The following is a 27823-nucleotide window of genomic DNA, read 5'->3' as shown; positions in this document are numbered from 1 at the left end:
TAAATGGATTTGTAGATTTGCACATTGTGGAGCAATAAAAGCTGACATGTGGTCACCTAGTTTTGTGTTTTTAAACAAATACTGCAGCTTCTGGAGTTCTGCTGTGAACTGGGCAGTTCTGATTGTGTCAGTGCCTCCCTTTGCAGGATGCTGGTGGACCCCAGTCATGCAGGTGTGGTCAGACACGGAGGCAGCTCTGAAACTCAGCCATCTGGCTGATACCCTTACAAATTAGTACTTGAAATTCACTAAGGACTTGTCCATACTGTAATTCAAGCTTCACTAGTAACTAGTATAATTGTTGTTGTTAATCTTATAACATTCAGCTTTATTTGCTGTTAATGGAGTAATGCATAATATTTCAATATGTGTTATGTAACCAAATTACAGCAGTTTCTTTGTGATTTAGCGCATGGAGCAGCAGTAGCTGGCACGGCCGTGTTAAAGGAGGAATGAAGGGGTTCCAGAACTTCATGGTTTCTGATAGTAACATGACTTTCGTGGAATTTGTGGAGCTCTTCAAATCTTTCAGGTGAAACATATTGTTATTCTGTTCTGATCTCTTTCATCCAAGTTTATGAGAGAGCGAAAATCAGACTTCTCCTATCTTTTACAGTGTCCGTAGCCGCAAAGACCTTAAAGACCTTTTCGATGTCTATGCTGTGCCTTGCAATCGGTCCGGGTTAGAGCCTACTCCACTTTATACTAATTTGAAGATTGATGAAAACAGTGTTGGATTCCAACCCGATTTAGGTTTGTTAAAGAAGAAAACACAACTGGTAGACTACTGAACAGCTTCAGTTAGTGGCCTCAAGATAAAATCTCTAAATCAATCTCGTGAAGGGCAATCGATTACAAGTTAAGCACAGGACAGCTGCTGTACCTCCAATAACACCTGGTTAGCTGGATGTTCTTTGTTCAGAAAGGAAGAAAAGTACTCCTGTTTTACATTAACCAGATAGATTTGTAACTAACTGGTATAGCAGAGGCAGAAAGCTTTTTACTGAGAGCCTGGGTCCAACACAGGAAGTACCTGGTTGCAGGAGCTCTGGAATCTGCCATAGGGTTAATAAAGTGAGCAAACCTAGGAATCAGAAAGAAAAAGGCTGTGCCCTGTGTTTCATCTTGTTGTTTTTTCTTATCTGTCTGGTTTCCTAGTAGATCTGTTTTATCTGGGACAAGGGGAAAGGAAACCTTTGTCCTTCTTTACATTCCCCAGTTGCCATAATCTAAGTTTGGAGCTTTGTTCGCATTTAAAGAAAGCAGTATTTCTGCCAAGCAGCCTGTGGGTACAGCACCACTAGCATGTGGAACTGCAAGGAGATAAGGTCTGTGGGCAGGCTGTGGGATTGCACACAGCAAGAGAAAGGCTTCAAGGCTGTGCATGATTGTGAGAGGGTGCAGGAGGGTCCTGGGTGACAGTGGGAGAGACTGAATCCATGTTGGACATTCCAGGATTTTGTGTATAATAATTAATTGCTTACAATAGTTCTCTCCCACTGCTTTATGTACACAGTTAACACTTATTCTCCTATGAGTGAATAGAAACGAGATGGTTCTGTTCACATTCACAATGTTATGGCTAAAATGTTGAATAAGATATTCAGGTATTTTTACAATTAAATATTTTAAATTCTATTCTGTGCAATATACCCAATACACATAATGATGTATCTGATATTTGTTTATTGTTCATTTGTTGTTTTTTTAATAGATTTGTTGACTAGGAATGTTTCAGACCTTGGTTTGTTCATTAAGAGTAGGCAGCAGTTGTCAGATAACCAAAGGCAAATATCTGATGCTATTGCTGCTGCCAGCATTGTAACCAATGGTACTGGAGTGGAAAGCACATCACTGGGAGTATTTGGTGTGGGCATCCAGCAGCTGAATGACTTCCTTGTGAATTGCCAAGGAGAACACTGCACCTATGATGAAATCCTCAGCATTATCCAGGTCTGTAACACAAACATCTTGTAATCTCTTTTATAGGAGTATCGTTACTTCTGTTTTCCCAGCAAACGTGCCCAACAGCATTGTGTAAAGACATAGGGTATCTTACTTTGTAGTTCGTGTTTCCATTTGACATCTCTAAAGTTTAATATTACCTTTATTGCAGGCTACAAAGTTATGCAGGTATCCATACATATAAAAAGAAAGGAAATGATGCAAATAAATAGTAGTGGGTTTATTTTGCAATATACACTTTACCTGGGAAGGGACATAACACTTGGGAAAAGCATTCTTGGTTGTGCATTCTTTTCTTCTTTGATAAACCACCTTTGATAAACCCTAACTTGGAATTTAAAAAACCAACCATTGTCTCCATGTATTTTTATTTTATTGTTAAAAAGCAAACAAAACAAAACAGGAAACAGAGCTTAATTAAATTCACTGTCTCACAGCAGAAGCAAATATAGACATCTTATTCCCTTCAGTACAATGGCTAAAGTGATCATTATATAGAAAATGGGAAAATTACATTAAAAAATCTGGATTTCGTCCAAATGTGTAATTAATACAATCCAAAATCAAGCACTCACTTAGTAGTTCACTGAGGTTGGAAGTTGAGTAGTTGAACTATTAATATATAACAGATTTGCAAAACCCAAAAGACAGAAATCCTAAGGAAATATTACGGTTGCACAGCAAAAGCCTCCAATTTGACGTGGTGCTGTGTTTGAACACACAGGAAGAGGATACATGGTTATAGATCCTTTCTAATTTCAGCTTACGTACTGACCATGCTTTGAATGGGAGCTTGGATCAGGTGACCTTCCAATATCCCTTCCAACTGAAATGATTCTATGATTCAGCAATTAATAGTTTGATTTGCTTTTTTGCTGATTTTTAAAGCAAGCATGAGTATTCCAGGCACGTAACTCCTTTAGAAACAAAAATACTGGGTTTAAATGCAGTAACTAGTTAGTGAAGTGTGCAGTCTACACTGTGAAAATATAAAAAAGCACTGTTTCTAAAAATCATTGTGATATGTGTCTTAAATGTCTTCCTTCCTTTAGAAGTTTGAGCCCAGTGTCAATATGTGCCAGCAGGGGCTACTTTCTTTCGAAGGATTTGCAAGGTAATTATTAATTTATATATATATGGCATGGGTGCATTAATGCGTGCACGACATTCACAAAATAATAGCACAGCACGTAACTTTCTGACATCTTCTCACTTTGAGGTTTTTGATGGATAAAGACAACTTTGCCTCCAAAAATGATGAGTCACAAGAGAATGCTGAGGACTTGCAGTTTCCACTGTCGTATTACTACATCGAATCTTCCCACAATACCTACCTTACAGGGCATCAGCTCAAAGGGGAATCCTCAGTGGAGCTCTACAGCCAGGTAAACAGGGTTAGATCATTATGTAGTTTTCAACATTATCGTGTTTGTTTAACCAGCAAGTGCAGGAACATGACCTTTTTGCTTTGTAACTCCAAATGTTCTAAGACCCTGCTTGTAAAACATTGGAAAACATGATGTGTGGGAAAGCTGCCCATAAGCAGAGTTGTGCTCAAATGCCTTTTCTAAGGCAAAAAAAAAAAAGGGCTTAGTTTGAGATTCATAGCATCTAGACACCAGTCGGTCTGACCCAACCTACTAAAATTAGACTTTCCCACAGGAAAGACTGATCTAATATTTTAGTTCATTCAGATGTCAGAAACACTGTTCAAATATTGTACATTGCATTGCAAAGACTAATTTGAAATGGAACAATAACATCTAAAAATGTTACTTCTAGGAATATTCTGGAGCTTTTTAGGCTTTATGCCTGGTGAACAGGAAAATAGCAATTTCTTCCTAGGGTGTTTAGCGCTGTGTGTGTTTGTGTGCATATCCACATAGTGGTGTGTGTATTTATCAACTGCTAGAGAAGGCAACACATTTCCTGTGAGTGGTGCTTTTGTTGGTCTAGATGTTAGTGATTCATGATTGGGAAGGGCTCATCTGGTATCCCACATGCCCCTGTACATGGAGATTTAGATAGAGGGCTGAAGCTGTGTTAGGAAAGCCCGAGTAACGATATGGTGTTGAAAAATGCGATTGCAAAGGAGGTTCCCATAATATCACTGCACAGAGCAGTGTGACTATTTTGTTGGGAATATATTGGCAGTGAGATAGAGCTCAGCTGGCTCTAAATTAAGCGTGATGCAGGAAAGCCTCTGCCTGTCCCCAGGCAGTTATCCCAGAGGACAGGGCAGTCTGCTGTGGCTCAGCACGCCTGGCTCTCTCATAAGTGATGATGCCAGCAACACACACAACTGCCCAAAACATTCTTAATAGCAGAAGCAAGTTTTCTGAATAATCTTTGTTCATGAGTGTATTTGTTGTAAATTATTTTGATTGTGGGGATCTTCATTTTCAGTAAAATATTTAATAGTAATAGAGATTGTCCTTGTGGAGGTTCTTCACTAGAAATAATTTTGAGGCCATCTTCCATTTAAAAACCTATCGAAAACAACAACAGAATATCCCAAAGCAAAAGCAGTAATGCTAAGCCCATAAGCTGTCATGTTAACAACCTGGAATAAATTGCCATGTTATTTTCCAACTGCTTTTGCAGGTGGAAATGCAGAAATGTTTTTCTCCCTCAGGACACAGGTATATATTCAGAACCATTTTCTGTAATCAGATTCCATGTGTTCTGTAAAATACCGTGAATTTCCAAGCTTTATAGCACTTCTAAGAACATACATGGTTTGTTAATTTTCCCACTAGGGAATGCCATTAGAAGGGGACTGCAGCTTCTGTGGGCTGTGTTTACAAAGGCTGCTCATTCCAGCCCCTTTTCATAACCACTGTGCTTTCATTTAGCTCTTCAATGTCTTCTGCTTGGATGATATCAGGCTGTGGCTTCTATATGCTCACACTGTTTGATTGCATTGCAGGTTCTCTTACAAGGCTGTAGAAGTGTTGAATTAGACTGCTGGGATGGCGATGATGGGATGCCTATCATTTACCACGGGCACACTCTTACTACTAAGATCTCTTTTAAGGTATGCTAGTAATTATGTATGGAAACAAACAAACAAATCTGTACTTTTTCTCTGACAAGGAAAAAAAATATATATATATACATATATATATATATGTGTGTGTGTGTATATATATATATATATATATATATGGATGGATGTATATCCTACTAGGAAAATACAAGTCTGAATAGGCTAAATCCTTACAGAATATGATGTTCTATGTCAGATATGAACTCCTTAATTGTAAGCATTATGCTTGTTGAGCTTGTATTTGTAGCAGTTGTATGGTAAATCTTGTGGGGTTTTTCTTTGATGCGTCAGCTTACATCTAAGTAACTGTTACCAGTTCTGTTATAAAGAGATGCTAGACTGATCTGCAGGTACTTTGTTATAGAAACAAAGTATGGATTCTTTCTTCTTAGAAGGGAAAACAGATGCCTTTCAACTAAAGTAAGCTAACTGAATGCTGTCAAGTACTCATGTTCTTTCAACGACCTTTCTTTCTCATAGGAGGTAGTTGAAGCAATTGATCGCAATGCATTTATCACCTCCGACATGCCAATTATCATATCCATAGAAAACCACTGTTCCTTACCTCAGCAGCGCAAGATGGCTGAAATTTTCAAGGTGAGACATAAATTGCAGTAAATTACTCTAAGGACATGTCTTGGGATCCTTGCATAACATCTCATTCTCAATATTTCAGACTGTATTTGGAGATAAGCTGGTAACCAAGTTTTTATTTGAGAGTGACTTTTCTGACGACCCCATGCTTCCTTCACCTGACCAACTGAAAAGAAAAATCCTGCTTAAAAACAAGAAGCTCAAAGCCCATCAAACACCAGTGGATATATTGAAACAGAAGGTATAGTCCTTCCTAAATAGCAAGCAGTGAGACTTAACTATAGCTAGAAGTAATTAGTTTATGTTATGTATTTTCATATAAGATGCAATCAATGAAGAAAACTCTTATTAAAAGTACCTTCTAGTAATTTAATAAGTGTTTTTATTGTGATAGGCTCACCAGCTGGCGCATATGCAAGCACAGGCTAGCAATGGTGCTAGCAACCCCACACCTACCAACGAAGAGGAAGAAGATGAAGAGGATGAATATGACTATGACTATGAATCTCTCTCTGATGGTAAGAATATTTCTCTCTTTCTTACAGTGCTGTTGTAAGGGAACTGTATCAACAAGACATGTAAATATTGTTCTAGTTCAGGAACGATAAAGAGAATTTGATAGAGGAAGATGTACTAAAGGTCCTCGTTGACATTTCAGTGGGGTGTGGAGGACTTGAGTGTTAAATTCAACCATTTGATATTTTAACTGTGCAACATACGCTAAATTTTAGTCTTTACGGATTATTTTTATATTCATCGTTAATTATGACAAAAAGGATTGCCTTCACAGTTTATCTACATTCACTAATATTGTCTTTTCTAAGGAGCTGAGACACTTGAAAGCTCAAGGTTCACAGCAGGCTTAGTCCTTGCATCTGCCTGATCTTAATCTAAGATGGCACCTTAAGGAATCTTCATCTAAGATGCAGATTCTCCAGAACCCCCCATTGTTTTTTTTCTAATTCCTTATACCCCTGAAATATCTATTTTAGTTCAATTCTGTTATTTTTCATATTCTTCATTCTTTGTTATTTTGATAATTTGCCGAGAATACATTAATGATGGTCACAGTGCATTTGAAAGATGAGACAGCAGCAATAGCTGGAAGTCATATCAAGCTCTTTGTCTAGTTAACTGCTCCAGATTTGTTAAATATCTCCAGAAATGGGTCACAAAGCTGATTAAGGGACAAAAATTTACAGATATACTTCAGTGTTGATAAATGCAAGGTAATAAATATATGGGAGAAAAAGTAAACCTTGCTTATGTGATTCAAAGCTCTACACTCTGTAACCATTTGGGAGATGTTAAGAGTTGTTATAAGTATTCTGAAATCCTCAGCTAGGTGGCCTATATGGATTTATAGGCCAGAAGAGCCTATAAAATATTGTAATCTGAAAACAAAGCATCCTTCTGCTGTTTTGTAAAACCTTTTTGTGCCACAGTTTGAGTTTTGCATCTAGTTCTTGCGTCTAGATCTCAAGGAGTAAGTTAAAGAGCAAAGTATCCCAGAAACTAAATGGAATGGGCAGTGGCTCTACAGGAGTGTGAAAAACCCTGAAATTGGTCAGTTGGTGGAGAAGGGGGCTTAGGGCTGATTTGAAGAATGCTTGCTAAATGATTAATTGGTGGATAAAGTGGAGTAAAGGACTGTTAGGAGGTCTAGGAGGTTCTCAATACAGCAAGTAAATCAGTCTGAAACAGGTAAAGGAAAGTACTCTTATGCAGCTGGTAGTAAGCAGTGGGAATTTGCTGCCACAGGAAATTGTGGAGACGAACAGTATTAGCAGATCCAAAAAAGGATTGAACAAACCATGGACAAGATTTTAATCAAAAGTTATAGCTAGAAATGTGTGACCTGTGACCCAACATTCCAAATATTCAGCAGTTGTGGTTGTTGGGATGGTTCAAGAGAAACAGACCATGCCAAGTGCTCTCTTTATACGGCATCTCCTGCTGCCACTGTCAGACAGATTACTGTGCTGGATGGACTATTGGTCTGATACAGCTGAGCACATTCTCCTGGCTGAAATGTAAAGCCATTCACTTATTGAACTCTTAAGTCTAAAGGGTACATGTTTAAGTTCTATGTGTCTTGTTCAGGGAAGGTGTGAGGCTTAAGCACACACACCCTGCAGCACAGGACCTTCTTCTGGTTGGTCTCTTATTTACATTAATTCCTTCTGTGCTGATTTTTTTTAAAAAAGTTAAAAAAAAATAAAATAATGCTGGATCTGACTGTTTCTGCTTGCAGGGCAGCAGTATTATTGATGCTAATAGAACATTTATGAGGCTAGTTGCGGTGCTACCTTCAGTTGTGTTTTGCTAGAAAGTTTGTCTAGCTGGTTATCTTCAGTAATTCTCATTCTATGGAGCAGGGTGGATAAAGCATAGATAAAATTGCTGTGAAAAAAAATGAGGTTGCTGTTAGCATGTTTGCCAGGAAGATACTGTTAGCAGACTGCAGTAAGTGATGGGTAAGCAGTGTTAGTTAAGAGAAGATCTGAGAAATCTGAAGGTAACAAGAGTTAGCCACAGCTCACAATACTTGGAGGAATCTGAGGCATGGTTTACTGCCTTATTACAACTATTCTCTGGGATTTTTACTTATGCTGTTATATTGGCAAAACTAATCTAAATAACCATAAACCTCCTAGAAGATTTTTGTTTTAATTTTCCTCACTGATATGTTAGGTTTGCGTCAGGCTAATAGTTTTACAACTGACACTTAATTTTCATTTCTCTGCTGTAAATCTTAATTTCCTTTACTCTTATTCCCTTTCTGACTCCGTTTCCCTGTAGCAGATGTCCTTAATGCTTCTCCTGCTCCTAACAGCCAGGAAGGTAAAGGCCGTTTGGTTGAGCATTTTAACTGCATGAAATCAGCACTGCATCACCAGCCTGTTAAAAATGACCGTGTGAATATATGGTTTCTTGTAGTAAAACTACAATCAGATTCTTTTATATAGCATTGTTAACTGGTCAGGAAATGTTAGAAGACTGCATGTGCGGCACTGGTTATGCAAAGAAGGAGTATGGTCAAAGCATCAGGGATATCAGGAATAAATAAAACCATTCCTTTTGTGACGGTTACAATATTTTGATCCAGAAAGACCAATTAGAAGGGGTAGCATTCTCTGAGAAACACACAGCTTTGAAGAGGAATTCCTATCAATGTAAAAAAATATTTGTGCACGGTGAATGTAAGGAGAGAAAAGGCAAAAGTTTCTGTACAAAGATACATACATGTTTGGTGTAGTTAACTGTGTTTGGACATGAGCAATTCTGTCTTGTTCAGGGCTGTTCATTGTTGTCACATGGCAAGCTTGAAGAAGTGATATTAATCCGTGAAATGATTTTGTTTTGAGCATTTTCTGAGCACAAAAGGATGGGCTTTAAAGAAGTGCAATCTATTAACCAAAGCTCAGCATTACAATTTTCAAGTAGAAAGTTACTACTAAAATAAAAGAGAATGCTTTGACCAGTAAATGCATCATTCTGGCATCTGGTTATTCAGATAAAATTCACGGCATTATCCACAACCACTGTTAATTCATGTTAAATTTCCAGTTAAAATTTTTTTTTGGCTCTATATTTATTAAAATCCCATTGATTTTTAGATAACATTCTTGACGACCGACCTGAGAATAAATTATCAAGTGATAAGCTGCAGTTTGAATATAACGAAGAGACTGCCAAAAGAATAAAGAAGGCTGATTGTGCTGCTTACAATAATAAAGGAAAGGTAGTTCTGCTTTTTCCCCCTTTCTTCTCAGCCACACTTTGATACATAACCAGCTTCAAAAGGATTTGCACTGCTTAGGTAACTGAGACATCAGATGGCAAATGTACTTTAATGAAAACAGATAGTACAAAGTGTGGAAATGTACTGGAGAAGATGTGTGAATAAAATGGAACATTCTGTATACCGTTCAAGTAAAGTCTTTAGAGGTGCTTGGATGTACAGGTTGGCTGAAAATTATAGCTGTTGGTGCTGCCTGTGAAAGGTGTAATCGTAGCTAAATCCCATGGGATACTGGGGTGTCTGATACTGATTGACATGAATGGAACTGAGAATTTTGTCTCAGTCTTCAGCATCTTTGTTTATCAAGATAATTTATTGTTTTATGATATCAAATAACCACATTCTTTTTCATTAAGTCATCAGACACCCAAAGCACCGCACTGCTGTGTAGTTTCTCCTGAACACAGATGTTTTTGGAAACCTTTGTAGAACCAACTCTAACGGATGTCTTTGCATGCTCTCCCTGTTTCAGAGAAAAATACTGGTACAAAAGCTAGAGATATGTTAGGCAAAGACAGCAAACCACACAGAAAGGATGAGGTTAATTATTTTAAGGACATATGTAAGATACTCTAGAGTACTTTCATATTCAGTAATTTTGTTATGTTATTGGAATTGTCACTTAGGTTTACGACATGGAACTGGGGGAAGAATTCTATCTTCCACAAAATAAGAAGGAAAGCCGACAGATAGCCCCAGAGCTATCAGATCTTGTCATTTACTGTCAAGCTGTAAAGTTCCCAGGTAAGCACACTTCTGTTTTATTACCTTAAACTTTCTTTGAGATACTGTGTTGATGTTTTGAATTGGTCAGTACAAGCATCTTCACATTTAAGAAGCTGAAGACCTTTTTCTTGATGATTTGGTAGTCTATTTAATTAAAGTCTTATACCTGAATCCATCATGGGAAAACATATTGACTGCCTCAGTAAAACACTTACAAAATTGAAATTTCCCAGTCCTCACAACTTAGCCAACTGCTTCTTTATTTCAGGAGGGATGAAACAAAACTTTAACATAAGAGCTCTGGATTTCTATGTAGAGAAGCTCAAAATTCAGAAGGAAAAATATTTTGCAGCTTTCTGGGAAGACCCTGTAACGTTTCTTAAAGTGATCCCATTTAGCATGTTTCATTTTTACCTGCAGCCTGCATTTTCTTTTCTTTCCTAAGTGCGGAGGAGGGGGAGCCATTTGTGGGGATAATGCTGAAAGCTCAAACCTTCTAAAGTCACTTACTTTTTACAGCACCTGGGCAATTCAGGAGGAAAAACAAAATGTCCCTTTCAAGGGGTGGGTGAGGACAGCTGAATGTACACTCACATGTTCCTTATGGAAAGGGTTAAGAAAATAAGGTTTGGTTTGTAGAGCAAGAGGAAAGAGAGGAACTGAAGAGTTCCTGATAGATCATAGATTCTATCAAACATGAGGTTTGATACATTTTGGCTCATACTTTTTTGTACATAAATTCTTTTAAATTGAGATTTTATTGTTTATTGATATGTTTAATGTTTTGAATGAAAAATCTACTCTTTAATGGAATGGTTCTTTGTGGAAAAGTTAGCAATTCTGCCAAATCATGACTTTATCCAAATAGAACTATAATCAGATTAGAGAAGCTGGCCAAACATAAAATAGTGTCAAATAGGCAAGATAAACATGCTGAAAAATGGAGAGGCATTCCTTTATTATCTTTTATAACTGTGAGAATTGTAGGTGTTACGTGTAACAATAATAACTCCTAAAAATTCAAATTTGATACTCTTTAGAGAAATCTCCCAACGAGAGACCTTTCAAATAAAATATTTTCTTTTAAAGAATGATATTTAAGATTAAGCAGAGGTAATTTAAGTTGTTCCAAACATTTTGACACTCAAAGAAGTTATGGTGATCTGTGATATCTTTATAACGTTTTAGGTATTTAATGTAAGTTCAGTTAGTTAGAAAAGAAATGCTTTCCATATGAGATTTCCTCTTCTCGCTTTAAGGGGCATGTGAAGGGAACAACTGGGAAAAATAAGTTCCATTCACAGATGAACATATAAAGCTGTATACATTAATTTTCCAACAAACTCATGTATTTTCCCTACTTTGAGACAAATACTGTCTTCTCTGCAGCACATATAGACATCATGACCACTGTGCAGCTGATTGCTCATCTGGAGGTCACAGATACAGTACATGCCACTGTTCAGTTGCTCTGTCTCCATATTATCTGTCAGTGGCAGCAAGGCTGGTAGTTCCACGATTATGTAATTCCGTTGACTGGTCTTCTTCCCCAGCTCAGAAAATGTAAGACTTTTGGAGATAGTGAGGGCACAGTCATCGTGTCAGGGGCTAATAATAATGTGAACACTTTGTTTCTCCTATCACCATGTACTTTTATTCTGTGTTCACAATCGTCCGTGTCTGTGAAGGCCGGTCATTGATTTGTGACCATAAAAGAAGACAAGGACCATTCTCTTCATGTAGCCTTGCCTACTGAGTAACACAGATTTTCCAAAGTGTTTTTTTGGTTGTAATAGAATTCATCACATAGAGAAAAAATACATGTATTTTTCATAAAGCCTCTCATAAGGAGGTACCCACCACTGCTCTTATTGTGTCAGTGGTATTTGACCCTTGCAGTCCTTATACTTCAGTTTTGGCCTGTTGGATATCACTGTATCATCGTCTATGAGAATGAAGGTTTGTTCTTTTAGGTGATCTTTACCAAAGATGAAGGCAGTGAAGCATACTGAGCACAGCACTACTACCACTCATTTGCATTTGGCCTTTTGGCTTGGTGCTGAGGATCCTCATACAATGAGTAGTGAAAGTTAAGTACCTAAAAACAGGATCAGCACAGCCAAGTGCATCAAGCAGGAAGACACCTAAGCAAACCATCATAAAATTTGGTTACCAGCTCCACTGTACCAGGCTGTCTTCCAGTATGGTATCAGTAAGTTTAATAGAAATTAAAGTTAGTGTAACAAACAAAATAGCACCCAAAAAAATTACTGTTAATTATTTTCAGGGTCTGCAAACCTGCTGCTGATGAGAAGTACACAGTGAGGCAGTGACAATTGCAGTTTGACCTGTTATTCCAGCATGTTTAGAATAGGAAAGACAGGGGAGTTTGCTGCCTTCTGGATTTAAACTCTTAAAGTGGTATAGCAATAATCTAATGCCTAAAAAGAGCCTGGCACTAAATTATGTAATCTAAAGGATATGGTATAGTGGTTGAGGGGAGTTATGAAACATTTCTGCTGTCCTTCTGGTAGAATGGTGGTCTGTAAGCTGGTCCTGCTTAGGCCACAGAATTGGACCAGGTGACTTCCTGGTCCTTTCCAACCTCCATTATACTTTGAATTTATGATTCTATGTATAGGCAATGCTAAATTTTGAAGCCCAGTTTAAATTGGAGTGAAATATGGAGCTTGCCTCTGGGAGAAGGTCTATCACTTGCAAGGCATGCCCATGGGAAAGACTAAAATGAAAACTCCTGGCTGCAGTCTACCCTGTGGCCATCACATGTGGTTCAGCTAACCTTGGTGTTTTGCATTGCAGTCTCTGGTGATTTATGAGGTTAGTCTGTTTCCTCGGTGACTGTCTCCACAACAGGATTTTGAAACCTGGAACTTGCTTGCCAAATCCATTTGATCCATTGAAAACTGGGATTAAATCATTCTGGAAGCACATAGTGCATAACTCCTTGTTCTTTTAGTCACTTCATATTCCTTGATCTCAGCTTCTACCATCTTCTATTGTTTATGTGTATGCTTTGGCCCAAAGAGACAGTAAGTCTCCAGCACTGAAAACATTTATGCACGTACTAAATTTTACTAACTCAAGGCAGTTACATTGAAACTATCAGCATAATTTTACGAACTACATGTAGACGTGCTGTAAAGATTGAGACCTGAAAATATACAGCTGTGGACTTGACTTCGGCAGAACAGAGACCAATGCATTCTCTTCGTGATTTGTATTTTTAGATGAAACATCAGTACATAGCCAGACAGTCTTTAGGCAGGTGTGAATTGATGGGAGAACATGAGGGTCGTTTTCTGAGTCACCATTCAGCAAATAATAGTGTATTTGCTTTGTTATATTTTATAGTACAAGTACAGCATGGATCTCTCAGAGCATTCCTCGCCTCCTTGTTGTGTGTGTGTCAGAATGAGCATCATACATTTAGATTTAGATTTCAATTTTGGTCTGCCGTAAGCTCTCTCAAAGTCAACAGAAAGAAAATGACCTTAAGGGGAGAGCAGTCTGTTTACTTCGCTGGGATTTCAATTATGATTTTAATGATTATTTTGCTGGAATGCATATACTTGAATATTGACTATAATAGAGCTTTCCAGCTCCACTTCTATTTCACACTGGCCATTAAATGCCTAATGGATTTCACACACCTACCACATTTCTCATCACTGAAATACAAATTCTAAACAGAAGATAATTTTGAAAACACCTTGAAGTTAAACTGTTTAAACAATAGCACTTAGGGAGTTTTCCATCACAACGTATCTTTAAATATCTTGTACTTATTTAATTGTTTAGGTACCATATCCTAGACAAATCCTATAATATTCAATATTGGATGGCTTTTTCGCTTCTGTAGAAAGGGTATTTTCTTTGAAATTCTCTTAGGATGAATATATTGGAACCATTACTGAAGAATTTTTTAGTATTAAATAGGACCACTTGGTAACTTGGGACACAGTCAGTACCTTCCACAAGTCAAAAAGTAAACTGAAGAAAAGTTGTATTCCGGAGATATATCTGTATGTCTGTGCTGCTTCATATAAGTTCTATAAACATTATGTATATAAACACATATATTATATGCTTATATAATGTGTAAAGGCATGCATATATCTAAGGATGTTAAAATTAAATGATGGAGAAAAAAACACAGCTGGCCCTGTGTACTGTATTACAGGAGTATTCGTGGCTCAAAAATTATGTGAAATATGATGGAAAATGTCATGCCCTCTTGGTCATGTTTTTTGGCTCATTTATGTTACATTTATGGGAACAGGCTTGTCAACTCTAAACCCATCTGGCTCTAGCAGAGGAAAAGAAAGAAAAAGCAGGAAGTCCATTTTTGGCAACAATCCTGGTAGACTGAGCCCTGGGGAGTCAGCTACTCTTGCCAAAGCATCTGGAAAAGGTAAAGTTAGCATCTTCTTTCAGCAGTCACGTGAAATGGCTGTACCAGACCAAGTTGTTAAAGATAAAATACTTAACAATGTGTGAGATATTGAACTTCGGAGTGTTTTCTTTGTTAGAGCAGCAGCTATGACAGTAACGCTGTTATAAAAAGTGTTGAGTGCATAGTAGTGGAATGTGAGAACAGAAAAATAAAGACCTTAATTTATAAGCAATTCAAAAGCAACACACTTATTAGGTGAAATGTCTTAAAGTTGATATTCCAGAAGATACAAATCAATACGTTTTTAAGTTCAAATTGAATGCAGATCTATTGTGTCGGATCCTGAAAAGGAGTTTTAGCATCTGTTGTAGGACTTCATTGTGAAAATACAGCCATATCCTAATGTGTGATGGTGCGATCTCCTGAGTTACACCTTGAAAATACTTAGACTTGGCAGGAAGAAATACAAAGGAAAGTATAGAAAAGGCCCAGGAGCAGGGATGAGCCCAGATGCCCTGCCTTTAAGTACAGTGTTGTCAACAGAAAGTTGTACCCTTTCTTGCACTCATTTTATGACTCAAATAATGTTGCTTTTCTACCAGCCCAAGGGCCTGGCTGCAGCAAACACAGTTAGCTCCCTTCCAGAGGCCAGTGATCTAGAAATGAAGAATTCTAGTGTCTAATTTTTAAGTATTTTGCTGCATTTGTCCCCTTACTCTTACGGCATTCCATAGACTGCCCATTCAGAGGCTAAGCAGATGGCTTTCAATCTTGCCTCTCATTCTAATGTAAAATGTATGAATGAGAAGAATGACATAGTGTATCCCAGAAGGCACTACAGCTGGGTGAGTATGTGAGAGCAAAACCTATAGATGCCAACACTACAGCCTTGAGTTTGGACTTAGTACCCTTAGTATTGATCACGGAATCATTGCAGTACTTCAACATTATGTCTCTTCTCATGGAGTGCTCTTACTCTATAAGGAAGCAGATGTTCATACTGAATGGTATTAGTTTCCAGGGTTGTCTTTTGCTAACATAACTATGGCACACACACACGATTTGCTAGCAAACACTGGATTCTTGGAGTCTCTGGATCTGCAGCCATGACTTGAGGGTACTGTTTACTTTCCAGGCCCTTTTGATGTGATGCGACCGACGTGGGAAGACCCTTCCTCTCCTTATAACTCTCCAGCTTCTCTCAGTGCTATCATAAGGACGCCCAAGTGCTACCACATCTCCTCCCTGAACGAGAATGCTGCCAAGCGGCTGTGCCGGCGGTACTCACAGAAGCTGATCCAGCACACCACCTGCCAGCTCCTGCGGACGTACCCCGCTGCCACACGCATTGACTCCTCCAATCCCCACCCGCTCATCTTCTGGCTTCATGGTGTGCAGCTCGTGGCTCTTAACTACCAGACAGACGGTATGAGTCAGGGACACACAATTCTATGATTCTGTGATTCTAATTCTTAAGCATTTTACACGTGAATCAAGTCCTTAAACTGTGAAATAGCACTTAACCTGATTGACAGCAGCAATCTAATTTGGGTTTAGGAACTTTTAGGCCAATGAAAGCAAGTCTGTCTTCCAGTACCACAGATGCGCCCAGCCCAGCAACAACTTCAGGCAGCTGTTATCTTCTGTAATTTCAAGTATAAAAACATAGTGAAGCGTTTCTATTAGAAGTGCTGGTTGGTAGTTGTTGCTCAGAACTCTTTTTTCTCTTCTCTATTGTGTTCCCTCACCTTTTCAAATTAGGGATCATCAGGTTGCCTACAAAGCTAAACAGATAATGCTTTTTCATTCTGCAGTTCACAGCAGATACCTAGATACTTCTCAGAGAATAGGCTTATGTGGTCCTTCTGTTATTTGAAGACTTAAGAAAGAAGAGAATGAGCTATTCTTATAGTTTTGTATAATGAAGTATTGGATAAATCAGGTACATAAACTACAGCTTTCTCTGAAAACCAATCCTGAATTGACTGTTGTACAGTCATACAGTTATAAAGTTGATAGGTAAAGAGAGGTTAAACAGATGTTTCATATGAACAATTATCATTGAATAATATATATATATATATATATATATATATGAATAATAATCTATGACAAATGGAAAACACTCACCAATGTTGAAGGCTTGCAGTAAACTCCACAAAGGAGTGATCTCCGGAGAAAGAGATCCTACCTTAGTGATGGTCAGCCCTTACATGAGATCTGGGAGAGGTGGAGCCAAGGTCCACCCCACAGTAGCACAGCTGAATCACCTTCACCTGTACTCCCACAACTGACTCATTGATTGCCTCAGGTGGTTGATCAGAGGTTCAGACTGTAATCAACTGTTTCACATACAATTGTACACAACTAAAACTCAAAACCAGATTCTTAAAGCATGTCAGTGTCTTGCTGTTCTTTCTTTCACTGTACCATTGCTCTGTCTCAGTGCTGGCTGCCTTACTTTCACAGATCTTCCCTTGCAACTCAATGCAGCGATGTTTGAGGCTAATGGTGGCTGTGGATATGTTCTGAAACCTCCTGTTCTGTGGGATAAGAATTGTTCAATGTACCAGCAGTTTTGTCCATTGGAAAGAGACCTTGATAATAAGGAGCCAGCTATATATTCTTTAACAGTAAGTACATTAAAAGGGAATTTCACGCAGCTGGATAGACTGAAATAGGCAATGTTTAACTGCATTCTTAAGCCAGCATTGCTGTCAGGCTTTTCTGTGAACATTTAATTACTGTATCTACTTCTGAAGGTTAATTTAACTAAAAGAAATTGGAGGGAGAAGCAGCAAATGGTCGTCTTCATTTCATTTTATTGACTGCTTTGTATCTGTAGTTACTTTCTCTGTTTTCTTTACAACCTTTGTCAAAATCTAGTCTTGAAAACATTTTTGCTGCCACCGCACAACTGCATGTACTTATATACAGGCCTGGATGTTTCAGGTCTGTGAACATGTGAGAAGCTACACAAAAAATCATTAAGAAAAACCATACTGAATATTAAAAAGATATATTTTCAAATAAGTCATATAATCAGATGTATTATTCTTGAATTGGTGGCAAAAATTGGTGTTCCCTTCCAGAAATGTTGCATAAAATGGAGGCTGGTAAGAACCAATGGCCTCAGGCAGGGTGACTGCAAACCTAATGCTTCTGTTGTGCACATCAAAGTGAGGCAGAGGTCAGTGCCATCGCTCCAGAGTAACTGAGAAGAAAATTTGATCCCTATTGACTGTGTTACTGGGACATTCCTTCTGGATTAACTTTCAAATGCCTTGAGTGGTTGCACTCATGATATGCAGTGTATTTTTTTCAGAGGAAAGATACTGTAGCAATGGCATGTAGGGTTTAAGCTTTGCTGAAGTTTGAGCCCTGGAAAAAAGTATGGGGGCAAGCACTGAAATTAAGTCTGCTGGTTAGCAAAACATGCTTAGGGCTGTGATTGAAAACAATGTTTAGCTCAGAACTGTGGCAGAAAAGAATGTCTCTGCTAATTCACACCTCTGTATTCCTCGACTTCAGATCGTGTCTGGACAGAACGTGTGCCCCAGCAACAGCACAGGAAGTCCGTGCATCGAAATCGATGTGCTTGGGATGCCCCTGGACAGCTGCCATTTCCGGACCAAACCCATTCATCGCAACACCCTCAACCCAATGTGGAACGAGCAGTTTCTTTTCCGGGTTCATTTTGAAGACCTGGTCTTTCTTCGGTTTGCAGTTGTTGAAAATAACAGCTCAGCTATAACAGCTCAGAGAATCATTCCACTGAAAGCTCTGAAAAGAGGTAAAATGGTCTGTAGTAACATCCTATGCCAAAATGGTTTGTTGGATTCCTGGACTGAATCCTGCCGGAGGGATATTTTTAATCATCTGGTTGCGTTCTTCAGGAGGGGACAGGGAACAAATACCAGGCAGCATGCCTTACCCCAGCAGTGTGATGCTGGTCTGACGCTCCCTTGGAGCTGGCAGCTGCCCCAGGGGCTTGACTCAGCTCAGGAATTGCTGCTTAGGAAGACCAGAATGGTTTCTCTCCACTACTTGCCCTTGGCCAAAGAAGCTGCTCTAACTGGTGATCATGGGGGCAGAGGTGAATCTTTAGCACTGCCCGTAGGAGGTGTGAAAGAAAGGTGAACAAAGGCGAGCGAAAATCTAAGCAGCACTAGTAGTGCTGTGACACCTGGGGAGGGAGTTTCCATGATGCCAACAGGTCTTCAGCAGAATGGTAGACATACATAGTTCTGAGTTTACTTCATGCCGCTGTAGTACAACAGGACAAGTCTCAGCATAGGAGGAGATGTGGCCACAAATATATACACATTTCCCTGTGAGGCTGTGTCTTTGCTTCATTCATATGCTAATATTTATTAGCTTTTTCATGTATGAATATATTAAATATTACAGCAACATAAGGGTAGCTATATTTGCCATTCAGAGTTCATAGCATTTGTATTAAGCTGTTGTACAGACATCAATGCATTATTATTCCAGTGCTTTAAATTCTATGGATGAAGCAAATACTAGCTAAAAACGCAGCAAATCTGAGTTTTCACTTTGTGAGACTTTTGTCCCACACTGTGGTAAAATACTTAGGAAAAGCTGTTTTCTCTTCAGGCTATAGACATGTCCAGCTCCATAACCTGCACAATGAGGCACTGGAAATCTCTAGTTTGTTCATAAACAGTCGACGGATGGAAGAAAGTCCCTCTGGAAACACTGTGCCTGCATCTATAGTAAGTTAATTATTTTTTGTGAATTCTATGTGTTTTTATCTTAATGTCTGCTACTGTCTTGAGACTTGTATAAGCAGATGTTCAAAGATTTTGCACCTAAACCTGCACATGTTTTAGAAGTACCCCAATGGCTAATTCTTCTGGGCAATGATAGTGGAAGTAAGTAGGGCAATCCCACTGGAACTGTGGGAGGATAAATCTTTTATTATTTATTTATTTAAAATTCCTTGTTCTGCAGTGTAAAAGCCATGCCTTAGCTGCATTGCTTTGCTTGGTTGAGTTCCTTACAGCTTGTCTACGCTGCATGTTTCAATGCAACCTAAAGCATTCAGTAACCTGTTCTCTTAACAGTTGTTTAGTTCAGGCGAAAGGAAAGCCTCTGTACCTTACAAAGTGACAATCCATGGGATTCCAGGCCCGGAGCCCTTCACTGTTTTTAACATCAGCGGAGGGACCACATCTGCACAGCTTCTCCATCAGGTGAGTGCCCAGGGCTCTGCAGGCTCTGCCCCACCAACCCGCACTGACCTCGTTCTGGGTGTTTGTCTCCAGGAACTGTTTGCATGCAGAAGCAATACAGCAAGGAATTGCTTCAGAAATGTATTATTGTGGAATTAATTGCACTGGAAATACAGAAATACCTGTGATTTTTTTTACCGTATCTTGGCTTCTCTTCTTGGAAAGAATATTTAACCTTAGAACATACTCCCTATTAGTATTGTAATATTCGGGCATCTGAGAAAAAGTCTGTGACCGACAGCCAGAGGGCTGGCCTTAGAACAGGCACCTCTGTACAGCTCCTTGGACCTGAACAGCACAGGAATAGAGATTAAAAGGGCTATATTTGTGAGGAGAAAAAGAGGTTAGAGGGGCTGTTATCCCAGCAGTAGGGAAGGACCGCGCTGTCCTGGGATGCACTTGTTGTCTGGCCTGCCCAACAGGACAGAAATGAGCTGAAACAGGGCGGCCTTGTCTGGAATAGCTGAGCTGCCTGGCAGGCCTGAGGAGAACAGTGCATTACCCTGGCATGAAATAACTGCATAAGGAAGAACGCAGCGGAAACCATGCCCACACTATTGGAATAGTTACTGATTCTTAAAAGTTTCTTCATTCATATTCATTTATAGCTACTAATTATGTAGTGTTTATATTTAGCGTTCTAATTGCTGTGTGTTTATTGCGGTCTGTTTCAGCTCTTGGAGACCACAAAAGGCACTGAGTCATGTGCTACAGACTATTTTCTGATGGAAGAGAAAAGTTTTTTATCTAAGGAAAAGAGTGAATGCAGAAAACCACCATTCCAGAGAGTAATTGGTCCTGAAGAAGGGCTTGTGCAGCTCTTGAACAGTTGGTTCCCAGAAGAAGGATATGTTGGAAGAATCATCTTTAAAACCCGAGAGGAAGTAAGTCTGTTTTAGATAAACTGTTATTTACAAAGGTAGCTAAAAATGGCCTTGGAGCAGGAAACAAAAGGATGCAGTATTTGTTTCTCTACTTGGCAAGCAATGACACTGAAAATGAAGTGTAGCTCTGTGCAAGCACAGTGAGACTCCATGCACTTGTCAGTATGCACACCTGTGCAACGCTAATAGCAGCTCTGTGACCCAAACTCCACTACCACTGGCTTACTGTTTTGACTGATTGTAGTTCTAATTTAAGGTGAGATTTTGACATGATAAGAAATGAATATAAAGGAAGACGGTTCATACCAAAGGATTGTAGGTAACAGAATTCCAGACTACAATCACCAATCAGTTTATATATCAGCAGCTTTTCTTGTTGTTCTGAAAAATAATAGAAAGGATTTTGCTTCTAAAGAACTTTAAAAACCTTGAAGGATGATGACATTTTCAAGGTAGCCTGAGATAATGAGATACTTCATGTCTTTTAATTTAAAGTAGAAAGATGCAGTGATTTCCTTAGTTTAAACACTGGGCACATATGGTAGTGTTTTATATTACACAAGTCAGTATTTTGTTTTTGTTTCTAATATTTGGAGCCAAGGTAACAAGTATTTGTGCAATTAGCAGCCTCCTTCATTCAGCTGACCGCAGCACTTTGTCAGTGTGTGCGACCACAAACGTGTCACTGCTGAGCTGCGTTCCTTTGGGAAACACAGGTGAAAATCTGCCTTAGTGTGGATGGAAGCAATGCTGTGGCTTTGCCCTGTGCTGCTCTGTACAGCACAGCATGAGCTGTAAATGGAAAGGTATTATAAATACACTGATTTTAGAAACACGGGTATATACGCTGTAAGCAATATTGGCTTGTCAAAACTGTTTTATGCGGAGCAATTGCATTTGATGAAACAGGGCCATGACAGTGTCTGATTTTCAAGGGATGAAAACTTTCTATGACCACCCCTTTGAGTTGCACTCTGCAGTAGCTGAATCTGGCTCTCTTTTCTTCAGAATTTAAATGAGAGAAACGTCTTTCAAGAAGCAAAGGAAGACGCAGCCATCACCTCGGAGGATGACAGTTTCTTCGTTCAGGTACACGATGTCTCCCCCGAACAACCACGCACTGTCATCAAGGCACCGCGCTTCAGCACCGCGCAGGATGTCATCCAGCAGGTGAGCAGCGTGCTGCTTCCACACGTGGGTCTGTGAGTGTGGGGTGGAAGCTGCTTTTATACAGGGTAGGAAAGCTGTGTGCTCAGCTGAGGGATCTGCCTGGTAACCTGAATCTGAAGTGATGCCTTTTTTTGGTCTTTTTTCTGCTCTTATACAGACTCTTTGCAAAGCCAAGTACTCCTACAGTATTCTGAGCAATCCAAATCCGAGCGATTATGTCCTCCTGGAAGAGGTGACAAAAGAGCCAACAAACAAGAAGTCCTCAACATCTAAACCGTCTCAGAGGATTCTCTCTGATCAAGAGTGTGTGTTTCAAGCACAAAGCAAGTGGAAGGGAGCGGGAAAATTTATCCTTAAACTCAAAGAACAGGTTCAGGTAAAGGAGGGAACACTTTGCTTTTGCTTAGAAAAATGTTGGATGTTTTCATCTTATATTCTGTATTCCACAGCCTGTTAAACCCATTTCTGAGTTCTGTTCTGTTCTACAGGCAGCACGAGATGACAAAAGAAAAGGCATTTCCTTTACCAGTGAACTCAAGAAGCTGACCAAGTCAAGCAAGCAGTACCGGGGCTTCATTTCTCCACCCCTGCAAGTCCTGCCCGACAGCCCACAAACTAAGGATGACAGGCCTGTGTGCAGCTTGACTTACAGTGACGTTATGGAATAGTCACCACCAGTGCCTCCAGCACAGTCTGCATGAGGTATGAGATACCATGGCTCAGCATTAGAATCAATGTAACACATACGTTACAGAGTATCTTTTCACCGTTAGTGTTGCTTAAAGTGTTGTAAGGGACTGACAGATCCATAAAAGCCTTAAATGTTGTTGCGTGTAGCCCCAGAAAGATGGGTGAGATCTCCAGCTATTTATGAGGGCATTACTGCAACGAATCAGAATGGCGTGGAGTTTCACTCACCTTTTTTTACCCGTTTATGAAACAAAAGAGGAATGCTGCATGCTGGTAGATCTCACAGTGCACATGCTCATTGGGCAATTGCTCCATTGTCACTGTCCTGTTATAGCCTTCTGCTGTGGGACTGAGTAAACAAGGCATCCAGTAGAGCTTTTATTACTAAACGTTACATTGCATGCATTTAATAAAATCATTGGGATTGACTATCTCCTTTTTAACAACAAGTTTATAGAGGCACTGTCACTCTCTGTGGAATTTCTGCCAGAAATGTTTAAACATTTTTACTGTCCCTTCTGTAGCTCTTCAATTTCTCCTTGCTTGATTTAAAATAACAACTGAAATGCAGCAGTACCCTTTATATAAGGCCAGTCCATCTAACTGCCCACTCACTTACACTACGCAGACATTTGCATAGTGCTACTACAGCACTGAGCTGTCATCTGAGAAGCTACAGCTCACTGTAAACGAAGAATAAATCTTTTCAGCGTTGATAATCCCACTTCACATACAGTGAATTTAAGGAGATTGCAATTCCTTTTCACTTACTACACTATTAAAGCATTATTTGACACGTAGTGTCATACCGGCGCTAAAGCAATGTACTAAGAAACAGAATTAAAACAATATCATCATTTGCAAAGTATTTCAGATCTGAACGAACACATGGGATGTCTTCTTTCTAGGCGACAAAGGCAATACCAAATTATCCACAGAATTCAAGCGCAACGAAGTAGATTGTGGAAAAATCCCAGTCACATTCCCTCCTCTACAGCATTTGTTCTTTCATTTATTCCGCAAACTGGAATCTACAACACTGAACCCTTCTCTCCAGTGCCCTTGAAGGAATCTGCTGAGGTCTGAACTGGTTGGCAATTGTTTGGTCTGTGCTTTTAATGCTTAACCAAGCAGTGCTGCTGGATTAACATCCAGAATCTGGGATGGCAGACTGGGAGAGCTGCCTGTCAGCAGCCCGAAGAGTCCCCTCTTCCCCTGTATCTTCACTTCTGCAAAGTCTTGACAGGCAGATGAAGAATTTTTCCTGGACCGTATGTTGTAAGCAAACATGTTACCACCCCGCCTCCTTTTTAAACAACAGATTTTAGCTAATTGCCTTAAGGGAAACCAAAGGCAGAGAACCAGAGTGTTCTTTTATGTGTATTATATTAAAATAATGCACTTTTACATAACGATTCCTGTTGAACACTGTGTTTAGTGACTGTAAAGAGATTTAAATATACTGTAACTTCCTTGGCTTATCAGCTTAACTTTGGTGAATATACACAAATTGCTCAAGTTATTTATGGTTTATCTGCTTTAACAAAATATTGTACAATAGTTAAATACACCTAAGTGGTAGCGATACTTTGACAAGGAACAGCATTATCGTCTTATAAAGTCTAGTTTTCCAGGCTTGTGTTTAAAGAATATTTATTATCATGTTCCAAAGTATGTGTCATTGTGTAATATATTTATCATATACGACTTTTTAGAAACTGCAAAACTTTCACCTCCCTCTGGATTTAGAGGAGAAAAAGATGTTTGAACTTTCCTGCTTGTTTCTTTTCAGCACAAGAAGTCTGACACCCCAAACTGACCAAACTCAGATTACTGACAAATGTAGTTAATGCTTCACAATTGTATGGAAATGTCTGCAGCTGTTGGGTTTTTTTCCACTTTTTAAACCCAGAGAGCATCAACACTCTTTCTAATGCTACAATGCTTGACACTGTTTACACAGAAACACTGTTTAAAGTCTGATGTTTGCTGAATTCATCTTTTGATATTTAAGATATTATGGTTGTCCTTTTTTTTTTTTTTTAACTCTATGGGGGCTTATTAATGTTTTTAGTTAGTTGATTAACCTATATATACCAACTTACAGGGGAACAAATAAAACAATTGCTGAAACCACCCCATCCCTTCTATTTCCCATGCAAAGCATATGTGTGGTAAGTAAGTGGCCCTGTGCACATTTGGGCTCCCTGGAGCACTCCCTGAGCCACAGTTATCTGCCTGACTCAAGTGAGAATCCATACTACAGGGACTGATTCTTGCAGTCACAGACTGAACGCCAACTTTAGCGTTCAAACACAAACTGCTGCTGCTCCTAAGCAAGTCTGCATCAGGCAAAGAATAGAACAGCACTGCAGCTACAACAAGGATGTGTACTTTTGGTACTGTAAGTATGAGAGGGAAAGAAAGTCTGCTCCCTGTAGATTATGGACCTCCTTCCTCCCCCAGTAATTAGAGAATAAACCAAACGAAATCCGGCTCATGCTTTGATGTATAAATAAGCAGGTAGAAGCAACAATCTCCTACCAGTTTCTTTTACCATGCATTACTGAGAATAGCTGTCAGCCACCAACAAGGCAGAACATGCCCCCTTGAGGTCATTCCCAACTGTCAGGAAAAGAAACACCAGACCTGGTCTTATATCCCCTCCCTGAGGCTGTGCACCTCCCAGTGCTTATCTTGAGTACTGATACAAAACAAAAGTTTACTAAGCATAATTAATTTGCTATGGAATACTTTGGAATTACTGGGAAATGCATCAACCTACTGCACAATTCAACTAAGGCAGGTTCTTAAATGCTAGTCTTATTCTGTTATTTTAACACAACGGCAGTTTCATCGCACTGATATTTTTCTTCCAGTGCTTTGGGACATCTTTAGAAATAAAAACCATTTTCCTGTAGAGTTAATCCTTAATTATTTGACTTTAAAAAAAATTCAGCAGTACTGAAAATGGAATTCTTAACATCACCCTCAGCACCATGCTCACTCCAACATAGAAAACCCTTACACCCATTTCATCAGCCAGTAATGGTTTTCTTTCACATAGATTTAAGTTAAGTTGAAAAAATAAATCTTGTAAAATTCATAGGCATCAGCAGCAGTGTCACAAAGTGTAATGCAGCTCCACCACTGGCTCAGAGTCTAGTGGAACTTACTTACCTTAGGAATAGCTGTAAGGTACTTCTTCTGCTAATACAATAACTCTCCAGTTGTTAGAAAAGTTGATTAATGTAAGTATCTTCCTTATCAGTCAAGGTCTAAAACTGCTTTTTCTTCTGTTTGTCACAGTAAAACGGAACAGGAAAATATTTATCTAGAATTTTGTCAGGCTAATTATAATGTTCCAGTACTTTCATTAAGGCACAAATATCACAATCTCAAGTTACAGTAAGGCTCTGGTTAGTGCCAAGTGTCAGAGTGAGGGTTTTTTTGCCAGTGAAATGCAGTTCCTGTTTGGTGCAGGTAAAAAGCAAGAGAGTTCCCTTCTACTTGTGTTCATTTCAAATATCCCACTAATGAAAATCTGCCACCACTTAAAGCATTAAAGAGGTTTGGGTTTTTGTTATGTTTTAAGAAATCTCAGTTAAATACAGTTTGTGTGGACAGTTATTAACTCTACCAGGAAAATTTCTGTGACTTATCCACAGATCACTTTCTTTCTGCAGGAATACTTCCCCCACAGTCTGACAAAACAGCTTTCTCCCTTTCTGCGCTTTTGGCTGGGTATGGCTTCAATTAGGAAAATATATTCATTTTCATGTTACAAATTATTTACAGGAAGCAGCTTCCAGGATAAAGTCTGAAAGAAAGGAATGTAAATAAGCAACACCTTCCAGAAAAAAAGCACTCTGAGTAGTAGCAGGCCCCATTCTGATGAGTTTACAGGTAAAAACCCTCATGGCTCAGTTACCTCTTGGCCATATGGGAGTATTTTATTCAAGTTTTTTGTGGTTTTTTTTTGTTTGTTTGTTTGGTTTTTTTTTGTTTTGTTTTTTATTTTTTTAAACCACTGTACTTTTATACCAATATCTTATATTTGATTTTCCTTGCAAAACATTTGCTGTTTGCAGGGCTGTTGGCAGCGCTGTGACTGGACAGGACAACACTCGGGCTACCAGGGATCCTGGGCTCACTATGGTACTGCTCAGTTTTCAGGACTGGGGTGGTAATTCCTATGGGCTGAAGGGTTTCCTGCTTACTTCTTACAAATACCAACCTAAGCGAAGAAGCAAAATACTGTACAATTTTTACATAGTATAGTTACAATTTTTAAATCCTAAGCATCACCTATTTTTACTGATACTACAGAGTTTTACTAGACAAAGTATCTCAATAGCCATCTTTTCGAAGTGGTTTGCTTCCAGAAATCGTATGCTTCTAGGAATTAATTAAAGACTTCAACTAGTAATTTATGGGAATGTGTTCCTGAAAATATTCAGGAAATATTTGTCTTTAAAAAAAGAACTTGCCAGTGGCTTTCCAGTTCGGTGAAAGGCTGAGTCTGCAGCTTCTGAAACAGAACTCTCTCCCTTCTGCTCTCGCTCTCTAAATGCTGCCAAGCTTCAGCTAACATTTGTTTTTTAATCACTGGCTCTTAGTAAACAGCTACAAAACTCAGTTTACTTTTAGGGTATCCCACTAAATGTAACAATGGTGGAGATTTTTCATTACATCGTAGATATTTTGTAACTGCAATGGTAATAGATTTTTGGCAGGGTTAGCAAATTAAACAAAAATAAATAAAAATGAATAGATTTTGCTCCAATACTTGCACAGAGTATTCAGAATGACTGACTTATTAGCTGCACACTCACCTTCCTCTGCCTCCTAATGCATGTCACAGCATTCTGACAGTGCAGTGTCACTACGTGCCAGTTGGTAGATTGTTTGTAAACTATGTAAAATGAACAATTCTAAAAGCAGCTTTCCACCTCGGCTATTTCCTCTTTCCTGACTTGAAGAATAAATTTGTATTTGTACATGTTGTAAAAAAATAAATGGTTTAAGATGTTGACTCTTTCCTCTTGCTTTCCTGACCTGACAAAGGCTGATGGCACTCTTGGAATTCTTTGGAATTTACGCCACGTGCACTTTTGCTGTCAGTTAGCAAGTAATGAAAAGCTATGGGAATGGCAACCTAAGCAGCCAAAAACACAGGTTACCAGCAGTATCATGTACACAATGGACAAATGGATTCTGAAATAACCAGACAATAGCTGATATTTGGGGGATGGGGAGAAAAAAAAT

The 27823-nt window shown here is 39.0% G+C and overlaps 1 protein-coding gene across 4 annotated transcripts in view; it reads left to right on the top strand.

Annotated features, from left to right (window-relative positions):
- PLCE1 (phospholipase C epsilon 1) overlaps positions 1-27591 on the top strand; it is a 144735-nt gene extending 117144 nt beyond the window's left edge. For 3 of the 4 annotated variants that reach the window (XM_032445621.1, XM_032445620.1, XM_032445622.1), the window contains exons 12-34: positions 410-532; positions 617-753; positions 1715-1953; positions 3018-3079; positions 3185-3350; positions 4895-5002; positions 5495-5611; positions 5691-5849; positions 6003-6126; positions 8411-8452; positions 9229-9353; positions 10040-10157; positions 14440-14571; positions 15689-15979; positions 17023-17186; positions 18085-18346; positions 19174-19292; positions 19644-19772; positions 20486-20695; positions 21704-21865; positions 22023-22241; positions 22354-22567; positions 23464-27591. In XM_032445621.1, the coding sequence (XP_032301512.1) occupies positions 410-532; positions 617-753; positions 1715-1953; positions 3018-3079; positions 3185-3350; positions 4895-5002; positions 5495-5611; positions 5691-5849; positions 6003-6126; positions 8411-8452; positions 9229-9353; positions 10040-10157; positions 14440-14571; positions 15689-15979; positions 17023-17186; positions 18085-18346; positions 19174-19292; positions 19644-19772; positions 20486-20695; positions 21704-21865; positions 22023-22241; positions 22354-22533 (3388 nt within the window). In that variant the 3' untranslated portion in view covers positions 22534-22567; positions 23464-27591. The remainder of the gene's footprint in view (positions 1-409; positions 533-616; positions 754-1714; positions 1954-3017; positions 3080-3184; positions 3351-4894; positions 5003-5494; positions 5612-5690; positions 5850-6002; positions 6127-8410; positions 8453-9228; positions 9354-10039; positions 10158-14439; positions 14572-15688; positions 15980-17022; positions 17187-18084; positions 18347-19173; positions 19293-19643; positions 19773-20485; positions 20696-21703; positions 21866-22022; positions 22242-22353; positions 22568-23463) is intronic. The other variant, XM_015867102.2, reaches the window with a different exon arrangement.
- The last annotated feature ends 232 nt before the right edge of the window (positions 27592-27823 follow it).

This window comes from Coturnix japonica, chromosome 6 (genome assembly GCF_001577835.2).
Source record: "Coturnix japonica isolate 7356 chromosome 6, Coturnix japonica 2.1, whole genome shotgun sequence".
NCBI classification, from domain to species: domain Eukaryota; kingdom Metazoa; phylum Chordata; class Aves; order Galliformes; family Phasianidae; genus Coturnix; species Coturnix japonica.
Note: the sequence above shows the minus strand (reverse complement) of the source record. Positions and strands in the feature narration are given on the sequence as shown.